The 19,483-nt window shown below is 33.0% G+C and overlaps 1 protein-coding gene across 5 annotated transcripts in view; it reads left to right on the forward strand.

Annotated features, from left to right (window-relative positions):
• Nos (Nitric oxide synthase) overlaps positions 1–19,483 on the forward strand; it is a 203,947-nt gene that overhangs the window by 154,108 nt on the left and 30,356 nt on the right. For all 5 annotated transcript variants that reach the window (XR_013004646.1, XR_013004645.1, XM_076397284.1 and 2 more), the window contains exon 8: positions 24–320. Coding sequence is in view for 3 of the 5 variants with exons in the window: in XM_076397284.1 (XP_076253399.1) it covers positions 24–320 (297 nt within the window). In the remaining 2 variants the exon portion in view is untranslated. The remainder of the gene's footprint in view (positions 1–23; positions 321–19,483) is intronic.

Raw genomic sequence — 19,483 nt, forward strand, 5'->3', positions numbered from 1 at the left:
TAAAAAATCTTAATATTTTCCAGACTATCGCGTTAAACATGGGCTTAGATACGCGTACCCCCATCACTTTATGGAAAGACAAGGCCATGGTAGAATGCAACGTTGCCGTCCTTCACAGTTTCCAGGAGAAAGGCGTAACTATCGTAGATCACCACACCGCGTCCGAGTCTTTCATGAAGCATCTGGATAACGAGGGACGACTCCGACACGGATGTCCCGCTGACTGGGTCTGGATAGTACCACCTCTGTCCGGATCAGCCACGCCGGTCTTCCACCAAGAGATGGCGCTGTATTACTTGAAACCATCCTACGAATATCAAGTAAGTCGCCTGCGTCTTGGGTATTTCAACGCCGAAATACTATTTAATTATTTAAAGATAGAGACTTATTTCTGGAATATTAAACTGCAAGTGGGAGTTATTAATTATAGCTGCAACTTGTTAGATCCAATTAACGGAATTTCCGAGTCATGCGAAGGTTTAATTTATACATAATTTGTTGTACTATACAGTTCTCGACTTTACAAAATTAATTACATTCCAGATTTTACTTCAGTCTGTGCTAAATTACGTAAAGTATTAACATCTTCAAACAAATGTTTCTTTCACCAAAGTCGATCCGACTTGCTACGAGGGGGTATTCTAGTCTAGAAATAAGAAAAAGATGGATTTTTCTCTTCATATTTTAAGGTTAGCGTTCGAAGGTTGGCATATTCTTAATATGCTCTTAGAATTTTTTTTTAATTTAAATTATTTTCGGAGATATAGCTGTTTTACTGACGTCACAACAAAATTTTAAACGCGTTTTTCTCAAAACAATTATATAATATCTCAAGTTCTAATGAACCGATTTACTTTAAATATAGTGTAAAGCTTACACTGTAAATCATTCTCTCCTATAAAAGTAGAAAAAGTCAATTTTTTTCGTCAAATTACAGCTGCTTGAGAAAACCTTTTTTTATTTTTTTAACAGTTTTACATTTTCGAGTTTCTTTTAAATAGTAAACAAAGTATCAAAATAGTAAGGGTACAGTCTTAATATATAAGGGTTAAGCTTTAAAATATGAAAAAATCGATTTCTCAAATTTCTCGTACCAAAATACGAGGTATGCTAAAGGAGTATCATAAGCGTATAAATTATGCTCTCATCAACATCGTTATTTTTTCGATATTCAAAAACTTAGTATTATATAAATTATTTATTGTATAAAAACTATTACACATATCCAGCCTAAAAAAGCTGGATATCCTTTAAAACATCCAAGTTCATGTTGAAGATATTTAATTAACAATGGCCAAGAAACTAAATTACTTCCTCTTGAAGGCGATTAAAATATTACATAGTTATATAAACAATATATTACATAGTTATATAGCAACCAAATTTGCAGAACAAGAAAACGATAATGTTACATTTTTGGCCAGCTATGAAATAGATGAGAAATATAACCTTAACATCAGTTGCTTGCTTATATTCTAATAATTGCTTTCATCATAAAAAATAAGGAGACATAGAGTGTGACTTCCATATGTAAGACAGCAACCAAGTTTTACGCATCGCTAGCAGGAATATATAATAATATAAGCAAACCATATCCCCTCCGTTAATGAAACAATTTCCATTCTTACATTTAATCTGGAAAAAATATATACAATGACCCTCTGAAATCCTATTGACTTTTCTCATTTGTAAAAACAAACAACACTTAATTATTATTTTTCTTATTGCAATGTCATCTTGAGGATGCCACATATACACACAGTTCTTGGTTTTTTGTGTGTTGTACTGTCTGATTCCTATCTGCACTGTTTCAGAAGAATCTGTGAAGAAACAAACGTTATAATTTTCAGTTTTCAAACTTCTCAATCTACTTCTTTTTAAAAAAATATTGTACTTTTAATTATTTTTAATTTTAACATGGATCCAACTAGTGGTGTAACGATATGATGTTATACTTCTGATTATTATCATTAATATTTTGAATACCTTTACACACATATGACAAATGGTATTGACGAACTTTATAGACCGATTCGGTTAAATGTTTTGACGCATTAGCGTTCATTCTGTCTCAAACTGTTCTTCAAACTGAATTTGGCATGATCTTGGCACTCAATCGCATTCGTGACATACATTGGCTGTGTTATTAGAAGGACTGTAGCTAACGATCATAAAAGGAAATGTTCAATACACATGGGAGTTTTTTTACCAACAATATTAAATTCGCCACTTACATATAATCACATTTAAAAACCGACCGTCACCCTTTTTATCTAAGGAACATATATATACTGAGTGTCCAACAATTCCGATATTTATAAATGAATCCCCATAATATATAGTTATATCCGGCCAAATAAGAAAATATCGATATATATATATTCAAATTTCCACGATAACGAGATTTCCCGATAACTTACGGATTAAACAGTATTTTTTCCCCTATTGAAAATTGCGTTTTTTATGCGACAGACGTAAAAAGTAATCAAGAAAAGTGCCTCTAAATTTAACGTACAAATATGTCGGAAATGAAATCTTGTGCCCATCTGGCACAGAAAATAGGAAAAAAGGGAAAAGCGTTCGAAATTGACCAGATTATTCGCTGTATTGTGCCGTGTTCGTTTCGGATTTCTCAAGAAGCAAGCGACACTTGTATTTGAATACACGAAATTTTCCAAACTGAATTAAATATAACTAGTCAAATATTATAACATACATACCCGAAAGTTCAAGAAATGCATTTATAATAAATGCAGTTTTTATTGAATGTTTTTTATTAACAATTGAATTTCAAGTAGTTATTTGGGGAACAGGAGTGATATTAACAATATTTTAGACTGTGGGAAACTTTTCCTTTTCATTCCTCTTGACTTATTATATGCGTATTTTGATCATTTTCCCCTTTAAAAAGACATGATTGAGATTACTATAATATATATTAATCAAAATATTTCCCATAATTTTCTACAACTTTTTCCCATATTATGGGAGAAATAGCGATACTGTGTAGCAAGGGCGATGTTGGTTTGGCAGCGATCCAAATTCTGGATCCATTTTCGCACTTCGTGTGCCAGTCATGTTGCATCGATGTAAACAACTGGTAATCAGAAAGCCCTTTATCTGCTGAGTATGCTGGCGGAAGCAGAAATTCCCACTCGAGCTCTAACATTGTGTCTTTTACAACTTTTGTACCGTGTGGTCGCGCGTTATCTTGGATGAGGAATATTTTGATCTCTTATTTAATATTGTTAGTCATTCTTGTAACACTAAATACGCCGTTCAGTTTGTTAAGTTTATACACCTTGCTAATCCCATTCAATCAAAGCTAATTAAAGCAAAACGATGATGATGACCATGAAAGCTCCACTTGAGCATCGATATGGATGTCTCTCCTGAACTAACCCATTTATCATTATGTATGCCATAAAAAGAAAAATAGAAACACGGGAATCATCTTCTAATGTTTATGTTGCCGATGCTACAACAAACTCAGTAATTAATAGCAGAATTACTCATTTTGTAGTTGCTACCCTACTACAAACTCAGTAATTCCCACATGGAAACCATTCATTCATAAAACCTAGTCCAAGTAACATCTTCAACCCCAATACATAAATTAACAATCGACCAAGGTTTAATAAAACTTTTTTTAGAAATCTGTTAGAATTACATATCATAACATCAAATATCTGATCTCTAAACAACTCCAAATTTTGTCAAGTGTCTTTATTATTGAAATACAACAACTGTAAAATTGTCAAACCAATAATATGTACAGTTTTTATATTATAAGAAAAGACAAATCAAAATAGTCCTCCAAAGAAAATCCTGTAGACAAATCGTCAGTCACTTTGATGTCACTTCTGTTGCCTGTAAAATTGCCTCTATGATGAACGATTACTTCTCGTTTTAAACTGATATTAAATAAATGAAAAAGTAATCCACAATCTAACTTTGAAAAATCAAACGCCAGAATATTTATTTCAAAATCACTTTTAAATTTTAACTAAGTTGATGTCGAAAGAATTGATTTTTTTGTAAATTAATTTCAAAAATGCTTCTTGGCTGAAATTCTTCTTCAGGTTGTGAGAGCCCGGTTTCTTTTCACAAGTGGCTACATCCAATAGCCCAGACGGTTACAATAATTCTATTTTATTGCTTTGGCAGCATGAAGTAATCTCGTATGTAGTAATAATTTTGGCTATACTCTTATCAAAAATGAACAAATAGTTGGTTAGAGAATAAATACTTTTTTTTACATTTTTAAAACAAATAGCAGTGTGGGCTCTTGCCACTTTTTCTGGTAACATCATAATTACGTCATGAAAAATTCCCAACGAACTATTCATCACCAAAATTGCCGTTCGAGTGTTAGAGAGTAGAAATAATTATTTAGCCCGGTTGAAACAGGTCATGATTAAATAAAGTCTTGCGGGCTTTGAAAACATTTATAAAACTCTTCTATCATCGTAAGGATGATGTTTAAAAAATGGCTCATTCTCGTCTCGGTTCAGTAACAATTTACAAAGTAAGACACTCCATGATTTTTTCATTTCTAATTCATTTGGAACCCAAGTATCGAACTACTTTGGTGTACAGGCTTATGTAAAAGCTCCCATACTGTTTTATGGCCGATTTTCAGTTCTATTGACATGAAATATATCCATCTACCGTATGTTCATGAGGGTTTCATGAACTTTTGCAATAACAAACCGATCAGAGCAAAATTCAGCTTGAAAGCGAAATGGTCCAAAGGTTACTTAGAATTTAACGTTATAAGTAAACGAATGATAGTTCTTGTGGACGTTTACCTTTCAAATCTGCTGTAGCATAACCTCATTGAATAAATATTACCTCAAAATATTGCCGAAATTACTTTTTCCCCAGCATTATTAAAATAGCATTACATTTTTAGGCCTGTTGTTGCTGTATACAACTTATACTCCTCGAACTCATTGAACAACTTAGTAACTTTCAATATATAAGTAATTTTCTGAAATCTTAAAAAGAAACTGTTAAAAAATGCATGTAGCTCGTCATCAAAATGTATGGCATCACAATGTTGCAATGTTGCTCAATCAACTTAGAATTTTGGTTTATGTTTACCGGTTTATAACATCTAATTATTATCAATAATATTTTAAAGCATCATGTTGACATTTGGCAACATGGTATATTAGTATCAACCCAAAATATTCCAAATACATAGTTTACTGCCCATATTTTGACATTATACTAACAAAAACAAATTTGTTATTGAAATAACAAACCAAAAAATGAATTAAAGTAATAATTCAGTATCGAACAACTAAACTTGCCTTGGGGCTTTTTATACAATTCCGTGCCCGTCAGATACACCGTCTATGCCAGGAAAATATATTTATATATTATTTTACTATCACGATACATAACGTTTTCCATTTAAAAGTTACGAACGTTCTGCGTTTGTGTATTCAATATCGCACATGAGCCCGATGTTGACAAGTCTTCTTTGTTCGTTGAAGTATTCTGTACAATGGCAACAGCAACAAACGGGGCTTTGTGAAAAACCCCTTTTGCGGTTTTAATTTAAATTTCAAATATTGGAACTATTATGTGCTCAAATATTAGAATGCGTATGTAGACGGAGTGGATATTATATGTCATCTAAACAGAAAGTATGTGGCTGGCTTACATGTTTTGAATAATGCTAGAAAAATATGTATACAGTTTCAATAACAACACTAGTTTTTTTGCATATATTGGATATGGAAATAGCAAAATATGTCGTTTGTATTATATACGTCGTGTTCTTCGTATTTGACTATTTTGATACTTTAAGATGTGTGTGGTATCAATAGAATTTGTATCAAATAAACTAAACAACAGATTTTCTTGATGTTTGCTCTAACAGAACTAAATTATTCTGACAGCTTTAACTAATGTGGGGTGCAACATGTAAAAATTTTGTAATTTTGAAGCTTTATTTTAAAGAATCTGGATACTGATCCAGGAAACTCATACTTAATCTCTAATAAAATACTTTTCAGTATTTTTATTATTTAGTCACAATACTACACAACTGCACAAGATCGCATATCTAAACAGAAAAAAGGTGACTAGTATATAACAGGTCAAAGGAAAAGTTCCCGGCCTGACACATAGATACCGCTACTAGAATTAAATCCATATGTTTTTAGTTAGCCCTAAACCTCAAAAGATACGTGTATAAATTTGACAGCTGTCGGATCATTAGTTTGTGAATTATACCAATTTGAGTGACGCAACTTTTGTTATTGTGAAAAGAATAGATAAAAAGGAATTTCGCGTGTTGATAAAATATTGCTCTTTGAAGAGAAACAATACAGTTGAAGCAAAAACTTGGCTTGATGCCGAGTCTCCGGACACTGCCCCAGCAACATCAGTCACCAAGAAGTTTAGAGGTGGTAAAATGAGCATCAAAGACGGTGAAGGCAGTGGACTCCCAAAAGAGATTGTTACCGACGAAAACATTTAAAAAATCCACAAAATAATTTTTAGTGACCGTAAATTGAAATGTAATGAAATAGCAGACACTCTAAAAATATCAAATGAACATGTACATCATATCATTCATGAATATTTGGGTATGAGAAAGCCCTGTGCAAAATGGTTGCAGCGCGAGCTTACTTTTGACCAAAAACAACGACGAGTTGATGATTCGAAGCGTAATAAACCCGAGTTTTTGGGTCCATATGTGACAATGGGTGAAATATGGCTTCATCATTTCACTCCGAAGTCCAGTCGACAGATATCCGAGTGGACTGCACACGATGAACCCGCTCCAAAGCGTGGAAAAATTCAACGGTCGTCTGGCAAGGTTATAGTGTCTGTACTTTTAGATACGCATAGAATAATTTTCATTGACTACCTTGAAAAACGAAGGACAGCGACCATTACCAGGAAATGAAAAATTATTGCTAATATTGAAAGTCATGCACTAACCAATGAACATCTTCATTATTAAACAATTAGAATGCAGTGAAATATGTAACCGATTTTGATGTTAATGGCAAAGAACGACCTGGACGACCAAAAACTTTTGAAGACAATAAATTTGTAAGACTTGCTGAACGAAAACCCAGCTCAAACTTTCAATGAACTTTCACACAGCTGAGTGGATTATTCAACGGTTTCCAGGAGAGGTTCGTCCATCGATCGATGGACGAACCTCAGGAGTTTACATATAGCGATAGAAAATATTCAGAAAGAGGCAAAAATGAGACCTCACGAATTGTCCGAATTCGAATTGATACCATTTCAAACCTTTCAATATCGCGATTTCATAGCTTGTCATTCAAAGAAAGAAGAATTTTCTTTGGCGTACTGCAACTGACAATGAAAAGTGGTTCTACTACGGCAATCTCAAGCGCAAAAAAGCATGGTTTAGTCCAGGAGAGCCAATATTCAAGGTCATAAAGTCTTGCCGTGCATATGGTGAACTCAGTAAGGTGTGAACGAATGAAACCTGTATATGTCAGGCAACGTTAATAAAGCAAATGTAATGACTTATTGGAACAAAAAATATCAGCAATAGTATGCAAGGAAAAGACGCAAAGTCTTCTGGCTTGACAACGCTCAACCACACGTTACAAAATTTGTGAAGGATACAGTGTTGCAGCCGCACCCAGCATACTCACCAGATATAAAACCTTCTTATTACTACTGATTCTGCTGACATACCGTTTTAAAAGTGCTAAAATAGATCGCTTCCAATTTAACATCATTCTTTCAATGCATCATCGTCAGGTGACCAGAAAAATGAGAAAAAATTGTTTAAATTATTCACAATAAACGCTTTTTTAGAATGAGAAAAAGTAATCACAATTCAAGCAAGTACCAAATACTTTAAAAAATGTATCATCTCATATTTGGTTATGTTTATTAATTGGTAATTCTATAGCTATGTTTTCATTCAGAAAAAGAAAATAAAACAACAAATAATAACTTGTTGGTTAGTAACAGATAAACAACAAATTATTGCTTATAATGAAAATCATGTATGAACCATTGAAAATCTTTCTTAATGTTTAATCAATTAGAATACCATAAAATGTGTAACAGATTTTGATGTCGAATCGAACATCATTCTTTCAACAAATTATCGTCAGGTATCCAGAAAGATGGAAAATGCAAAAAATTGTTGGATTTTTTTCAATAAGCGCTTTCATAATTCAAACAAGTACCAAATACTTTAAAAACTGTGTCATGACCCATAATAAAATAAAATAATTATGAATTAACTGCTAGAGAAACCGGCTGAGCTTTTACATGAAACGTTTCGAGCTCGAAGTGAAAAAGTATTCCAATTAATACGAGTAATTCAAAGAATCTTTCCACTAACGATATTTAGTCCATCGGCTATCGGTCAAGTGGCGAGGCGGTATTAAAAGCGAAAGAAATCCGGTTTAATCGAAATGTTTTTAAATCTAAAATCGTTTTTCCAATTACCCCATTAGCCGTAAAAAAACATCACGAGAAATAAAAAAAAACGACCTTCATCTATTTTTCGCTTTGCAGAAATGAACATACAAATTAAAGTAATTAAAATACATTCATGTATTTTCAATCAAATTCAAAGTTTTACTATTCCACTCATCGCTGAAACTCTGAAATTATGAACCTATCTGTCAAATTATCAGGCCTATAAATTAATTTTAGAGAATTTACTGCAGATGGTACCACTGTGTTTTAAATTGACGTATCGGTTAATGCGCTACATTTGTAGCATACTTCATGTTTAAGCTTCACTGACCAACTTCACTTTTCACTATAATTACACAAGTGTGATCAAAAAAAATTTCACTGTGATAAAAATGTCTGAATTTGTACCGACTAAATTGCATTTTCGGGAAGTTTTTGCCATTTTACTGTAATTTGAATCGATTCAAATATGTGAATACTGGTTTTAACATTTTTTTAACACAAACTGATGATTTTAACATCGAAAACAAGAACTATTCTAGATAGCCCAAAAATATTGAAAACGAGAGACAGTCACGAACTGATGAAACAGCGCTTCATTTCTTATGAAGATTCCAAAAAAATGAGTTGAGAAATTGGATGATGAAAATGAGAGAAGGTAGCGACTATCGATGGACAATACTTTGGACGACGACTGATTTTTGTACTACTCAAACAAACAAATCATATCTTAACAACCTGAACGAGCGACTACAATTTAAGTTTTTACGGATTTTATATATAACTGAGTATTATTTTGTTGCAGAATCATTTTGTCACAATTCTGTTAATATATCTACCGTTTTGCCTCAAATTTCGAATTCTAGTTCTTCAAAACTTTTGAGGTTATAAAGATATTATTTATTAACGATATCAATTATACCACTTTTATTTAAAAACTAATTTTGTTTAAAATAAAATATCTTAATTTACTAGATATATATCATAATTTAAACGAAAAAAGTGACAACGTGACAAAAAAGTTGTTGGAGCGACTGTTCAGATAATGATATTTCGCCAATATTATTTTAACATAAATAAAACACATCTCACACTCAATCTAAACATACAGTTAATTTTTTAATAACCAGTTAATTCAACACGTGTACCAACATCGATTGCCAATATAATATACCAAATAAGAAAGAGCCCCAAGCAGATAAGAAGAGAGAAAGAAAGATTAGTACCCCGTTTAAGAAATATCCCTAGCGATACATGTTACGCCATCTATCGTTAAAATTATCACAGTTACAAAATTCACAGGCACCGAAAAAATACTAAACAATTCTTTAAAAACAAATCACATCTACAATATTTTTTAATTCTAACCTATAACAGTTTTTAATTTCAGAATATTTGCAACAGATGTTGTTTCCTATAAATAATTAATTCATAATATTTAATTAAATTACAAGATTTTGGAACTGGCATTGACATTTTATTTTCCTTATGAATTTTGACTGTACGGCAGCTTGCCCTACAAAAGTTTACTCATAAGGACTCATGGAATGTTAAAATTTTATTTGCGAAGTTGCCAGTTCTTGTCAGTTATATATATATATATTTCAAGAATATAATATATATATATATATATATATATATATATATATATATATAGAATATATTTAATTGGATTCACAAATATTGGTACAATATATTTAATAATATTTTAAAATGAATATCAAGAACTCTTAATTTAAATAATTTTTATTATAGAAATCACTACACTTATACGATTTTTTTTTGACGACATTCAGAACTGAACATCTATCATTATCAACTATTTAAAAAGAAAATCTGAATAGTGCAAGAACAAATAACTATACATGTAAGATAAAGAAAATATTAAAAACGGTATTCAAATCAATAGACCTCTTTACGCTTATAATATGTAAAATTTATGTGGAAAACTGAAATTAAATGCAAAAAATAATAACAAGCAGTACATAAAGTAATAGAATATAAGTAATAGCTTTATGTCAGATATGAAAAAGGTAGCGACAACAGCCAATTCACATAACAACAAGTACTGACAGTGCATCACTGAACCATCTAGTTTCACCAAAAGCGCTACAAAAAATCATCAGCAGTCTTGAACCCAAAAAGGCACCTGGATACGATGAAATTTTAGTATTCCAACTCAAAAAGCTCTCACAGAAGCGGCACTCGGAATTAACCAATACCATAAATTCCATCATGCGGCTGCAACACTTCCCAAAAATTTGTAAACATGCACACATAGTCGTGATTCCGAAAAAAGCGGCAGATTCTTCGCCTTCATACTACAAGCCCATCAGCCTGCTTAGTTCAATGTCCAAGATTGATGAAAAGCGATCCTGTTTGCACTCAAACAGTTCACTGAGCCAAACATTCATATGCACATCAGACCACTAGATTGGCCGCAAAAATTCACTTCGTCACGAAGAAAAAGCACAAGCTCTGCGCAGTCTTTTTAGACCTAACAAAAGCCCTTAACAAAGTTTGGCACGACGGCCTAATACACAAAGCCATCGAACCAGGTTTACCTCGAAGACCTGATAATTTTACTACGTTCCTTTTTGTCGGATAGATTTTTTCAAGTAAAGATCGGTAATACTCTCTCCAGTCCTAAATCAGTCAAAGCAGGAATCCCCCAAGGTTCCGCATTAGAGCCGGCATTATTCAACCTCTTCATGTCAGACATCCCAATGAAGGAAGATGTTAAAACCACCCAATACGCGGATGACACAGCTTTCTTCACCAGTTCTCGTTCTGTAGATGGCGCTCAGAGAAAACAAATTCAATTAAATGCCATAGTCCAATGGTTAAATCTCTGGAGGTCGCAAATCAACCCCCAAAAAACCAGGCCATAATCTTTCACAATCAGAGAGACATCCGGGCCTACCAGCTGAGAGTGGAAAAAGGTTCAATCCCGTCGCGACAAAAAGCCATATATTATTGTAGATTGACCGTAGATTCCTATGGTCATCACAGATAAATAAAGAAATCTCAAAAGGCTACGGCGTCGCCACAGTCCTCTCATCTGCAGAAAAAGTAAATTGTCTCCGATGATTACAGTTTTGCTTTACAAGCTGCTTATCAGATCCGTGATGTTATATAGATCTAACACTTGGTATCGGTTTATCAGGCCGGAACTAGTGGAAAAGCTTCAAATAATGCAAAATAAACTTCTCTGGCAAATTCTGAACGCGCCATGGTTTGGTCAGAAATACCCAAATGCATCGAGAAACTGACACACCAGAAATAAGACGGTTCGTTTTCTCCTTATACAAGAACTTCCATGCAACCTCGGCTCTCTCCAACAACTCCCACATCAGATCAGTCAGAGGTGTTCCCAATCCAGTAACCCCGAAGACGATATCCCCAAAAAGCGGTTGCTCAAGCCGCCAAAGGTTCTCATACCCCAAATAAAGCGCCTTCACGGGCAATCTTCTCTTTTAAATTTCGTTAACATCAGCAAGGAAACCTTTTCAGCTGGTAAATCAGGAAAAAAAGAAAAGTGCACTGAAAATTACTGAAAGTAGTCAGTACTCCTTATTATTAAAATTTAAACATTGACTAAAACATTGATTAAAATTTAAACACTCAAATCTAAATCACACAATAACCTGACATTTAAATAAACTTCAACCGAACGGAACGACATTTATTGCGATTGTTTTTAACAGCGGTATGCAAATGAGGAATTGATACTCCTTTTGGAGAATACAATTCGACTTCGACTATAGGGTGGACCATCGTTTTGATAATGCTGGAGAAAATAAACCTGTGCATGCAATTCAAGAATATAATATATATAGAATATATTTCATTGGATTCAAAATTATTGGTACAAATGTCATCTTAAATAATATTTTAAAATGAATATGAAGAACTCTTAATTAAAATAATTTTTATTATAGAAAATCACTACACCTGTAAGTTTTTTTTGACGACATTTGCAACTGAATATCTATCATTGTATACTATTTAAAAATAAAATCTTAATGGTGCAAGAACAAATAATAATATATGTAAGATAAGTAAATGAAAATAATAAAAACGGTATTCAAATCAGTAGACCTCTTAACGCTTATAATATCTAAAATTTATGTGATAAACTCAATTCAGATGGAAAAGATAATAACAAGCAATACATAAACTAATGAATATAGCTAATAGCTTTATAGATATAAAAAAGCCAACGACAACAGCCAATTCACATGAAAACGAATACTGACAGTGCGTCACTGAAAGTAGTCAGTACTCCTAACCCCACTTCAACTTGAAAAATTGCTCAATTACATTTAGTTAAGAATAGTGTTTAAACTTAAACATTGACAAAAACATTGATTAAAATTTAAATACTCAAAACAAAATCGCACAATAACCTGACATTTAAATAAACTTCAACCGAACGGAACGACATTTATTGCGATTGTTTTTAACAGCGGTATGCAAATGAGGAATTGATACTCCTTTTTTGAGAATAAATCGGGTTTTTTTGGAATTCATACGCGCCCCAGACCAAAATCCCACAAATTCCAGAGGAGAGAACGCAAAATCAATTTGTCGGAACAAGGCCGGCCGCCCACCGAAAATATTCATGTATTCCCGCTAGATAAATGAATATTTCATTTTTGTCTCCTGTTTTGTCTATCAACAGCCCAGTATAGAGTAAGCAGTCATTTTCAATCAACGTCTAGATCGGATGAATAAGCAGTGTTTTGACTGCTAACAACAACAATTCGATTTGCCTATAGGGTGGGCCATAGTTTGATGATGCGGCTGAAAGTAAACCTGTACATATTTTTTAATTGATATATGATTTAAGCGACAGCAACTTCCTATTATGTAAAGCGGCATTAGTTAGTTCAAATCACGGTCAGGGTATTAATACTTTTTATTTAAGTTTGTGTTTGACCAGAGTCTCATTACCATCAATCCTTAGTCGGAGTTCAAGAAGGGTGTCTACTTCTCAGCAAGCTCTCTGTCTCTGTCGCGCTGTTGATGCCGCAGGACATCGAATATTCTCCTCTAAATCTCGCCACTGTGGCGGACAGTGTCAATCTCATACTTTTCATGCCAGAGCTCACACTACGTCTTTTGTTCAAAAGGTTGATTGTGCCCCGGACAACTGTCAAGTATTCGTTCACAATTCATTCGCCAGATATGCCCGAACGATATTATAGAGAAAAATCACTTAGTCTGTAACTGTTAAGGATTAACATGATGAGCGTACGAAAGAGCCGTTTTGATTGTAATATTTTCTCTTTTCCATATGTACTATCTTCGAGTAGTAAAAGCCTTGGCCGGTTCCTCTTATTACTTCAGCAATGGATCCCATTTCCTTCTCCTGTATTACTGTTTTACTTGAACTTCTCCACTTTTTCCAAGTGGACCCCGTTAAAATTTACAATAGCAAGCTATACTCCAGTTGACAATAATTATTTTATTTATTAATTCTCAAACTCAACAACTGACCAGGTCCACAGAATAACAGATGTTATTGAAAAAACCTACAAAAGTAAAAAGATATGCTCAGTTATATTCTTAGATGTAACACAAGCTTAAATGGTACCAAAACAACACACCGAACTATTAAAATCATACATTACAACCAGAATGTTTAGAGTCAAACAATGAGAACCTTACGTTACAATAAAAGAAGCTAAAGCAGGTGTACCACAAGGAAGTGTACTGGGACCAATACTTTATCTACTCTACACTTGTGATATACCACAAATGGAGAATAATACGATGGCTACATTAGCTGATGATACTGCGATTATAGCTGTCGGAGACAATAGTAAAGAAGCCTCGTGAAAATTACAACAGGCAAGTGACAATATAAATAATTGGATACAAGCTTGGAAAATAAGAATTAATGAAAGTAAATCTGTACATGTGCAGTTCACCTATAAACAGACCATACAAACACCAATAACTTGAATCTTGATACAAAGCTTCGCTGGGAGTAACATATAAAGAAGAAAAGAAAAGAACTGGAATTGAAATATAGAAGAATGTACTGGCTAATTGGAAGAAAATCGCAATTATCAGTATATAATAAATTGCTATTATATAAGCAAATAGTGAAACCTATATGGACATACGAAGATCAATTATGGGGCTGTTATGCAAAGAGTAACAAATAAAATACAAATTTTTCAGAATTAAGTCCTGAGAGGTATTGTGGGCGCACCCAAATTCTATAGGCCTGATTACCTACATCGAGACGTTCGGATACTCACAGTCAGTCAAGAAATCAAAAGAATTGTAAGGGGGCATGAGGAAAGACTCCATTCTCATGAGAATATTAAATTATTGCAGCTTTTGGATACCACCAGACCAGGACACAGAGTCAAAAGAATCAAACCATCTGATCTTGTGTAGTGTTGTTTAGTGAGATTCATATAATAAAAATACAGCAGTGACATGTATAAACATTATTTATTAAAAATTATGTATATATATATATATACATATATATATATATATATATATATATATATATATATATATATATATATATATAGGTAAAACAGTTTCAATGTAAATGTGAAATGTAAATGTAAATTGGAATGCAATTGGAAATTGGAAAACTTCAATATTCTACACAACATTTATTTTAATCATCGGGATTCTGTCAGCAGTATTGCCTCATTAAGTTAAAATTTTGGTTTAGAAAGTTTGCATGTTCCTAATCTCTAATTATTATCTCCGACGTTTTTAAGAATCATATAGACATTTTGACAACAGTGTCGATATGTTGTCGATCGTAAATCTATAAAATTCTAGACTGATTAGATTGTTCTGATGTCCCATGTTCCAGTTCCGACGCATCAGGCCACGTTATGACTCTTTTGAACTAAAGTAAAAATGAGAGGGAAAATTCACTCCGATTTTAAAACGAATTTTACATTTTTACAAACTGCAATTTGTAGTATATTTGACATTATCCATGAAATGCTTTTACTCCTTTAATGGAAGGGATATATGATAAGAAGCCTAAAAAATTATCTCTATTACATAAACGGTGACAGGGCTGTAAAATTCGATAAGAAACACCCATCTCAATAAGAAAAGCTACCAGAATGGATAAGATCGAATATCTTATATTGGATCGTTTTTCCAGGTTTGTAGTCGTGTCTAGTTGGTGGTAAATTCACTCATCAATCAATAAGTTATGAATCGTGGTTCAGAGCTCGCGTTAAGTAAATCCAGACCAGATAAACCCTAATTGGTACAAAAATTGCAAACAAACAGGAAGCATTGCAAAATAAAATGTTTCCAATATCCTTGTTGGGCAGGCGTCAATAAATTTATACCAATCACAATCCAATAATTTTTAATATCAAAAATAAACTTAAGAATAATATCATAAATACTATTTTTGATGTGGGATAAATTTGTGAAGGTGCCGGTTAAACATTTTATTACACGACATTAGTTATCATGAAAGATTATACGACTGTTAAATAATTACATGTATTTTAATTCAATTATGCTACCCTAATTGTTATATTATATGGTGTTCTCTATATAAATTAACAGTTTTACCTTTAGTATTATATTATTATTCAGTATATACAGACGCTAATCAATCGACATTCCATATTTTTGTTATTTGAATAGAAGAAATCTATTATCGAAGCCCATCAGGCACTTTTATACATCTACGGTAATGTTGCTCCTTTATATAACAAGTTTTCTTTTTCATTTCAATGATTTAAAAGTGATGATTTTAATGTCACTGAGGATAGTAGCCTTGAGGACCAAAAAAATTGAAAGAAATGAATTATAAGATTTTCAAGCAACTTGGTGGTTCATGCATCAACTATTTCCAGATATTTATATAAGAAAATGGCTACCACATAAATTATTGAAGAACATACAGTTTCATTATCACGGTTTTATTATCTAACAGGCAAGAAAAGACGAGCTCAGTGACATAACTGTATAACTAAAACTGAATACACTATCACATTCCAAGAGAACCATCCATATCGGCAACAAAACGGAATATTCATGGTCAAGATTTACTATGCATCTGGCGAGATCAGCACTGCTATCATGTACTGCATTACGAACAAATTCAACGACGTCTTGTTGCAAAAAACCCAGCAATAGCGAAAAGGCAAGAAAGAGACGCAAAGTCATTATTTACTTAGTCATTAGTCGCATAGTCATTATTATTTACGTTAATTATGTTCGCACAGACGTAAAAGTTATTAAAGATACGCTTTTGCAGCTCGATTAAAACGTTTTGCTGCACCCAACCTACTTACCAAGCATAGCACTAATTAAAACTTTTTCAGGTCGATACATAACGACTTGGTTGGTACATAGTTTCGAAATGTTGAAGAAGTTTGAAAATGGATTAATGGAATGGCTGCCAAACCAACATCATTATTTCGGCACCATGTTGACGTGTTGGCAAAATGACGAGAAAAAGTTATAAAACTATAATATAATTGTGCCTATTTTTTTCATTAAAGGATCAGTATACATTCAAGCTCATATTAAAATACTGGATGCATTTTAGTAACCGAAAATATTAATTAAAATTTATTAATAGTAAAATCATTATAGTATCTCGTCAAAGCGTACCTACTCCATTATAAGTAATGTGTGTTTGCTTTATAGCAGATTATCGGATATTCATATTACATTTGTACGTATATTCGCTGATAATAGGCAGTGGTATGTATGTTCCCAATAACATACCGACATTAAAATCACCCTCGCTGTTATAAAATGTACAAGTTTAATGGGGTGATATAGTAATTTGCTTGTATATAAAATTTCCGAAATTATTCGTTCATTCCATTAAAGCTGAAGCGCATATCGAAGTTATTATAGCCTGATATGAACCAAAAACGTGTTTTATTTTATATTAATATAGTGTCATCATTTATTATATATATATATATATTAAAATAATATTGATAATATTGCTATTTTTGCCGGCTTGGTTCGCGCAGTGGTAAAAGCGACAAGACGGTCCACCTACTGTTGCGATAGTCGCAGGTTAGAATCCTGCTGGGGTATGGTCGTAAAATGTATGTTTGTGATTGTTTAATATATGTGATCGTCCTACGCAAGAGTGCAAAATCCGACAATGAAAATGATCCAGAATGAGCAGCTTGGCTAAGACCGGATGTCTTCTGGGATGATTTCTCATAATGTCGCGGACCGTGATTCGGAGCCCACTTTAAACTGTAACAGGTCAATTGGAAAGTCTCCGGTCTACCATAGTAAAAAAATTTTTTGCTAAATTATTTTTTTTATTCAACATAATTCCCTTCAAGGGTGATACACTGATTATAGCGACCCTCCAACTCTTCGATACCATTTTTATAGTAAGATTTGCTTTTTGCTTCAAAGTAGGACTCAATTTCGGCGATCACCTCTTCATTCGATGAAAATTTCTTTCCAGTATGCATTCTTTTGAGATCTGAGAACAGGAAATAGTCGCTGGCCCGCAGATCTGAAGAATACGGTGGATGAGGAAGCAATTCGAAGCCCAATTCATGGATTTTTGCCATCGTTTTCACTGACTTGTGACACGGTGCATTGTCTTGGTGAAGCAGCACTTTCTTTTTCTTCAAATGCGGCCATTTTCCAGCGATTTCATCCTTCAAACGGTCCAATAACGCTATGTAATAATCTCTGTTGATAGTCCTTCCTTTTTCAAGGTAGTCAATGAAAATTATTCCATGCGCATCGGAAAATACAGACGCCATAACCTTGCCAGCCGACTGTTGCGATTGGACTTCGAAAATGATGGAGCCATGCTTCATCCATTGTCACATATTGATGCAAAAACTCGGAATTTATTACGCTTGATCATCTTCAAACACTGCTCCGAATCATCAACTCGTCGTTGTTTTTCGTCAAAAGTGAGCTCGCGCGGCACCCACAGAGCTTTCTCATACCCAAATATTCGTGACTGATATGATGTACACATTCAATTGATATATTTAGAGTGTCTGCTATTTCATTCAATTTCAATTTACAGTCATTCAAAATCATTTTGTGGATTTTTTAAATGTTTTCGTCAGTAACAAAGTCTATTGGACGTCCACTGCATTCACCGTCCTCGGTGCTCATTTCACCAAGTCTAAACTTAGCATATCAATCCTTGATGGTTGTTTTTCCTGGGTCAGTGTCCCGAAACTCGGAATCAGGCCAAGTTTTTGCTGTATTGTATTTTTCCCCTTCAAAAAGCAATATTTTATATGCTAACTAAGAACATGGATTTAATTTTAGTAGCGCCATCTATGTGTCAAGCCGTGGACTTTTCAATAGACCTGTTAGGTCCAGTCCATATAAACTCATAGTTGGTAAAAGGACACTTTAAAATATATGTATAAAAAAATAGCTACTTTTTAAAATTTTAGAGAATATCGATATTTTCGGAGCCGATATATGAATATTATTATTTCGTATTAAAATTATCGAAATATCTTTTGTAAAATGTCGAAATCTTTTCTGATTGATAGATCCTATATATTATAAATATATAAATGAAATATATATTTAAAAATATCGATATATCGAAATACCAGCACAATACATACAAACACCTATAATACACATACTATTGATAAAATTTATTCATGGTTGATAGTTGAACTATGATACGTCACATATATTACCCATAGTCAATTTCTGAAGCCACTGAAGTAAATTTTATCAAGATAGAAGATCAAGATATCGTTTTATTAGGTGGTCAGAACAAATTATACGTGATTCATTATATCCTCCATGTTTAAATCGATAGTTGAACAAAATCTAACATTATCATCACTACGTGAATTGATTTTTAGAATATTTTACAATTTTTGTTGATAACAGAAATAGTTGTTTTGTTCAATGGTCTTCTGTGTTGCCGTTAATGTAAAATATAATTTTTTTCTGTATAAACTAGGTCTCTAAGCATGAATTTTCATATCTATCTTGTCCAAAAGATTAAAATAATAATCTGAATTTACTGTTTTACTATTGTACACGCAGA

This window comes from Rhynchophorus ferrugineus, unplaced genomic scaffold (genome assembly GCF_030347505.1).
Source record: "Rhynchophorus ferrugineus isolate W39M unplaced genomic scaffold, kcgeb_rfMv2 rfM2, whole genome shotgun sequence".
Taxonomy (NCBI): Eukaryota; Metazoa; Arthropoda; class Insecta; order Coleoptera; family Curculionidae; genus Rhynchophorus; species Rhynchophorus ferrugineus.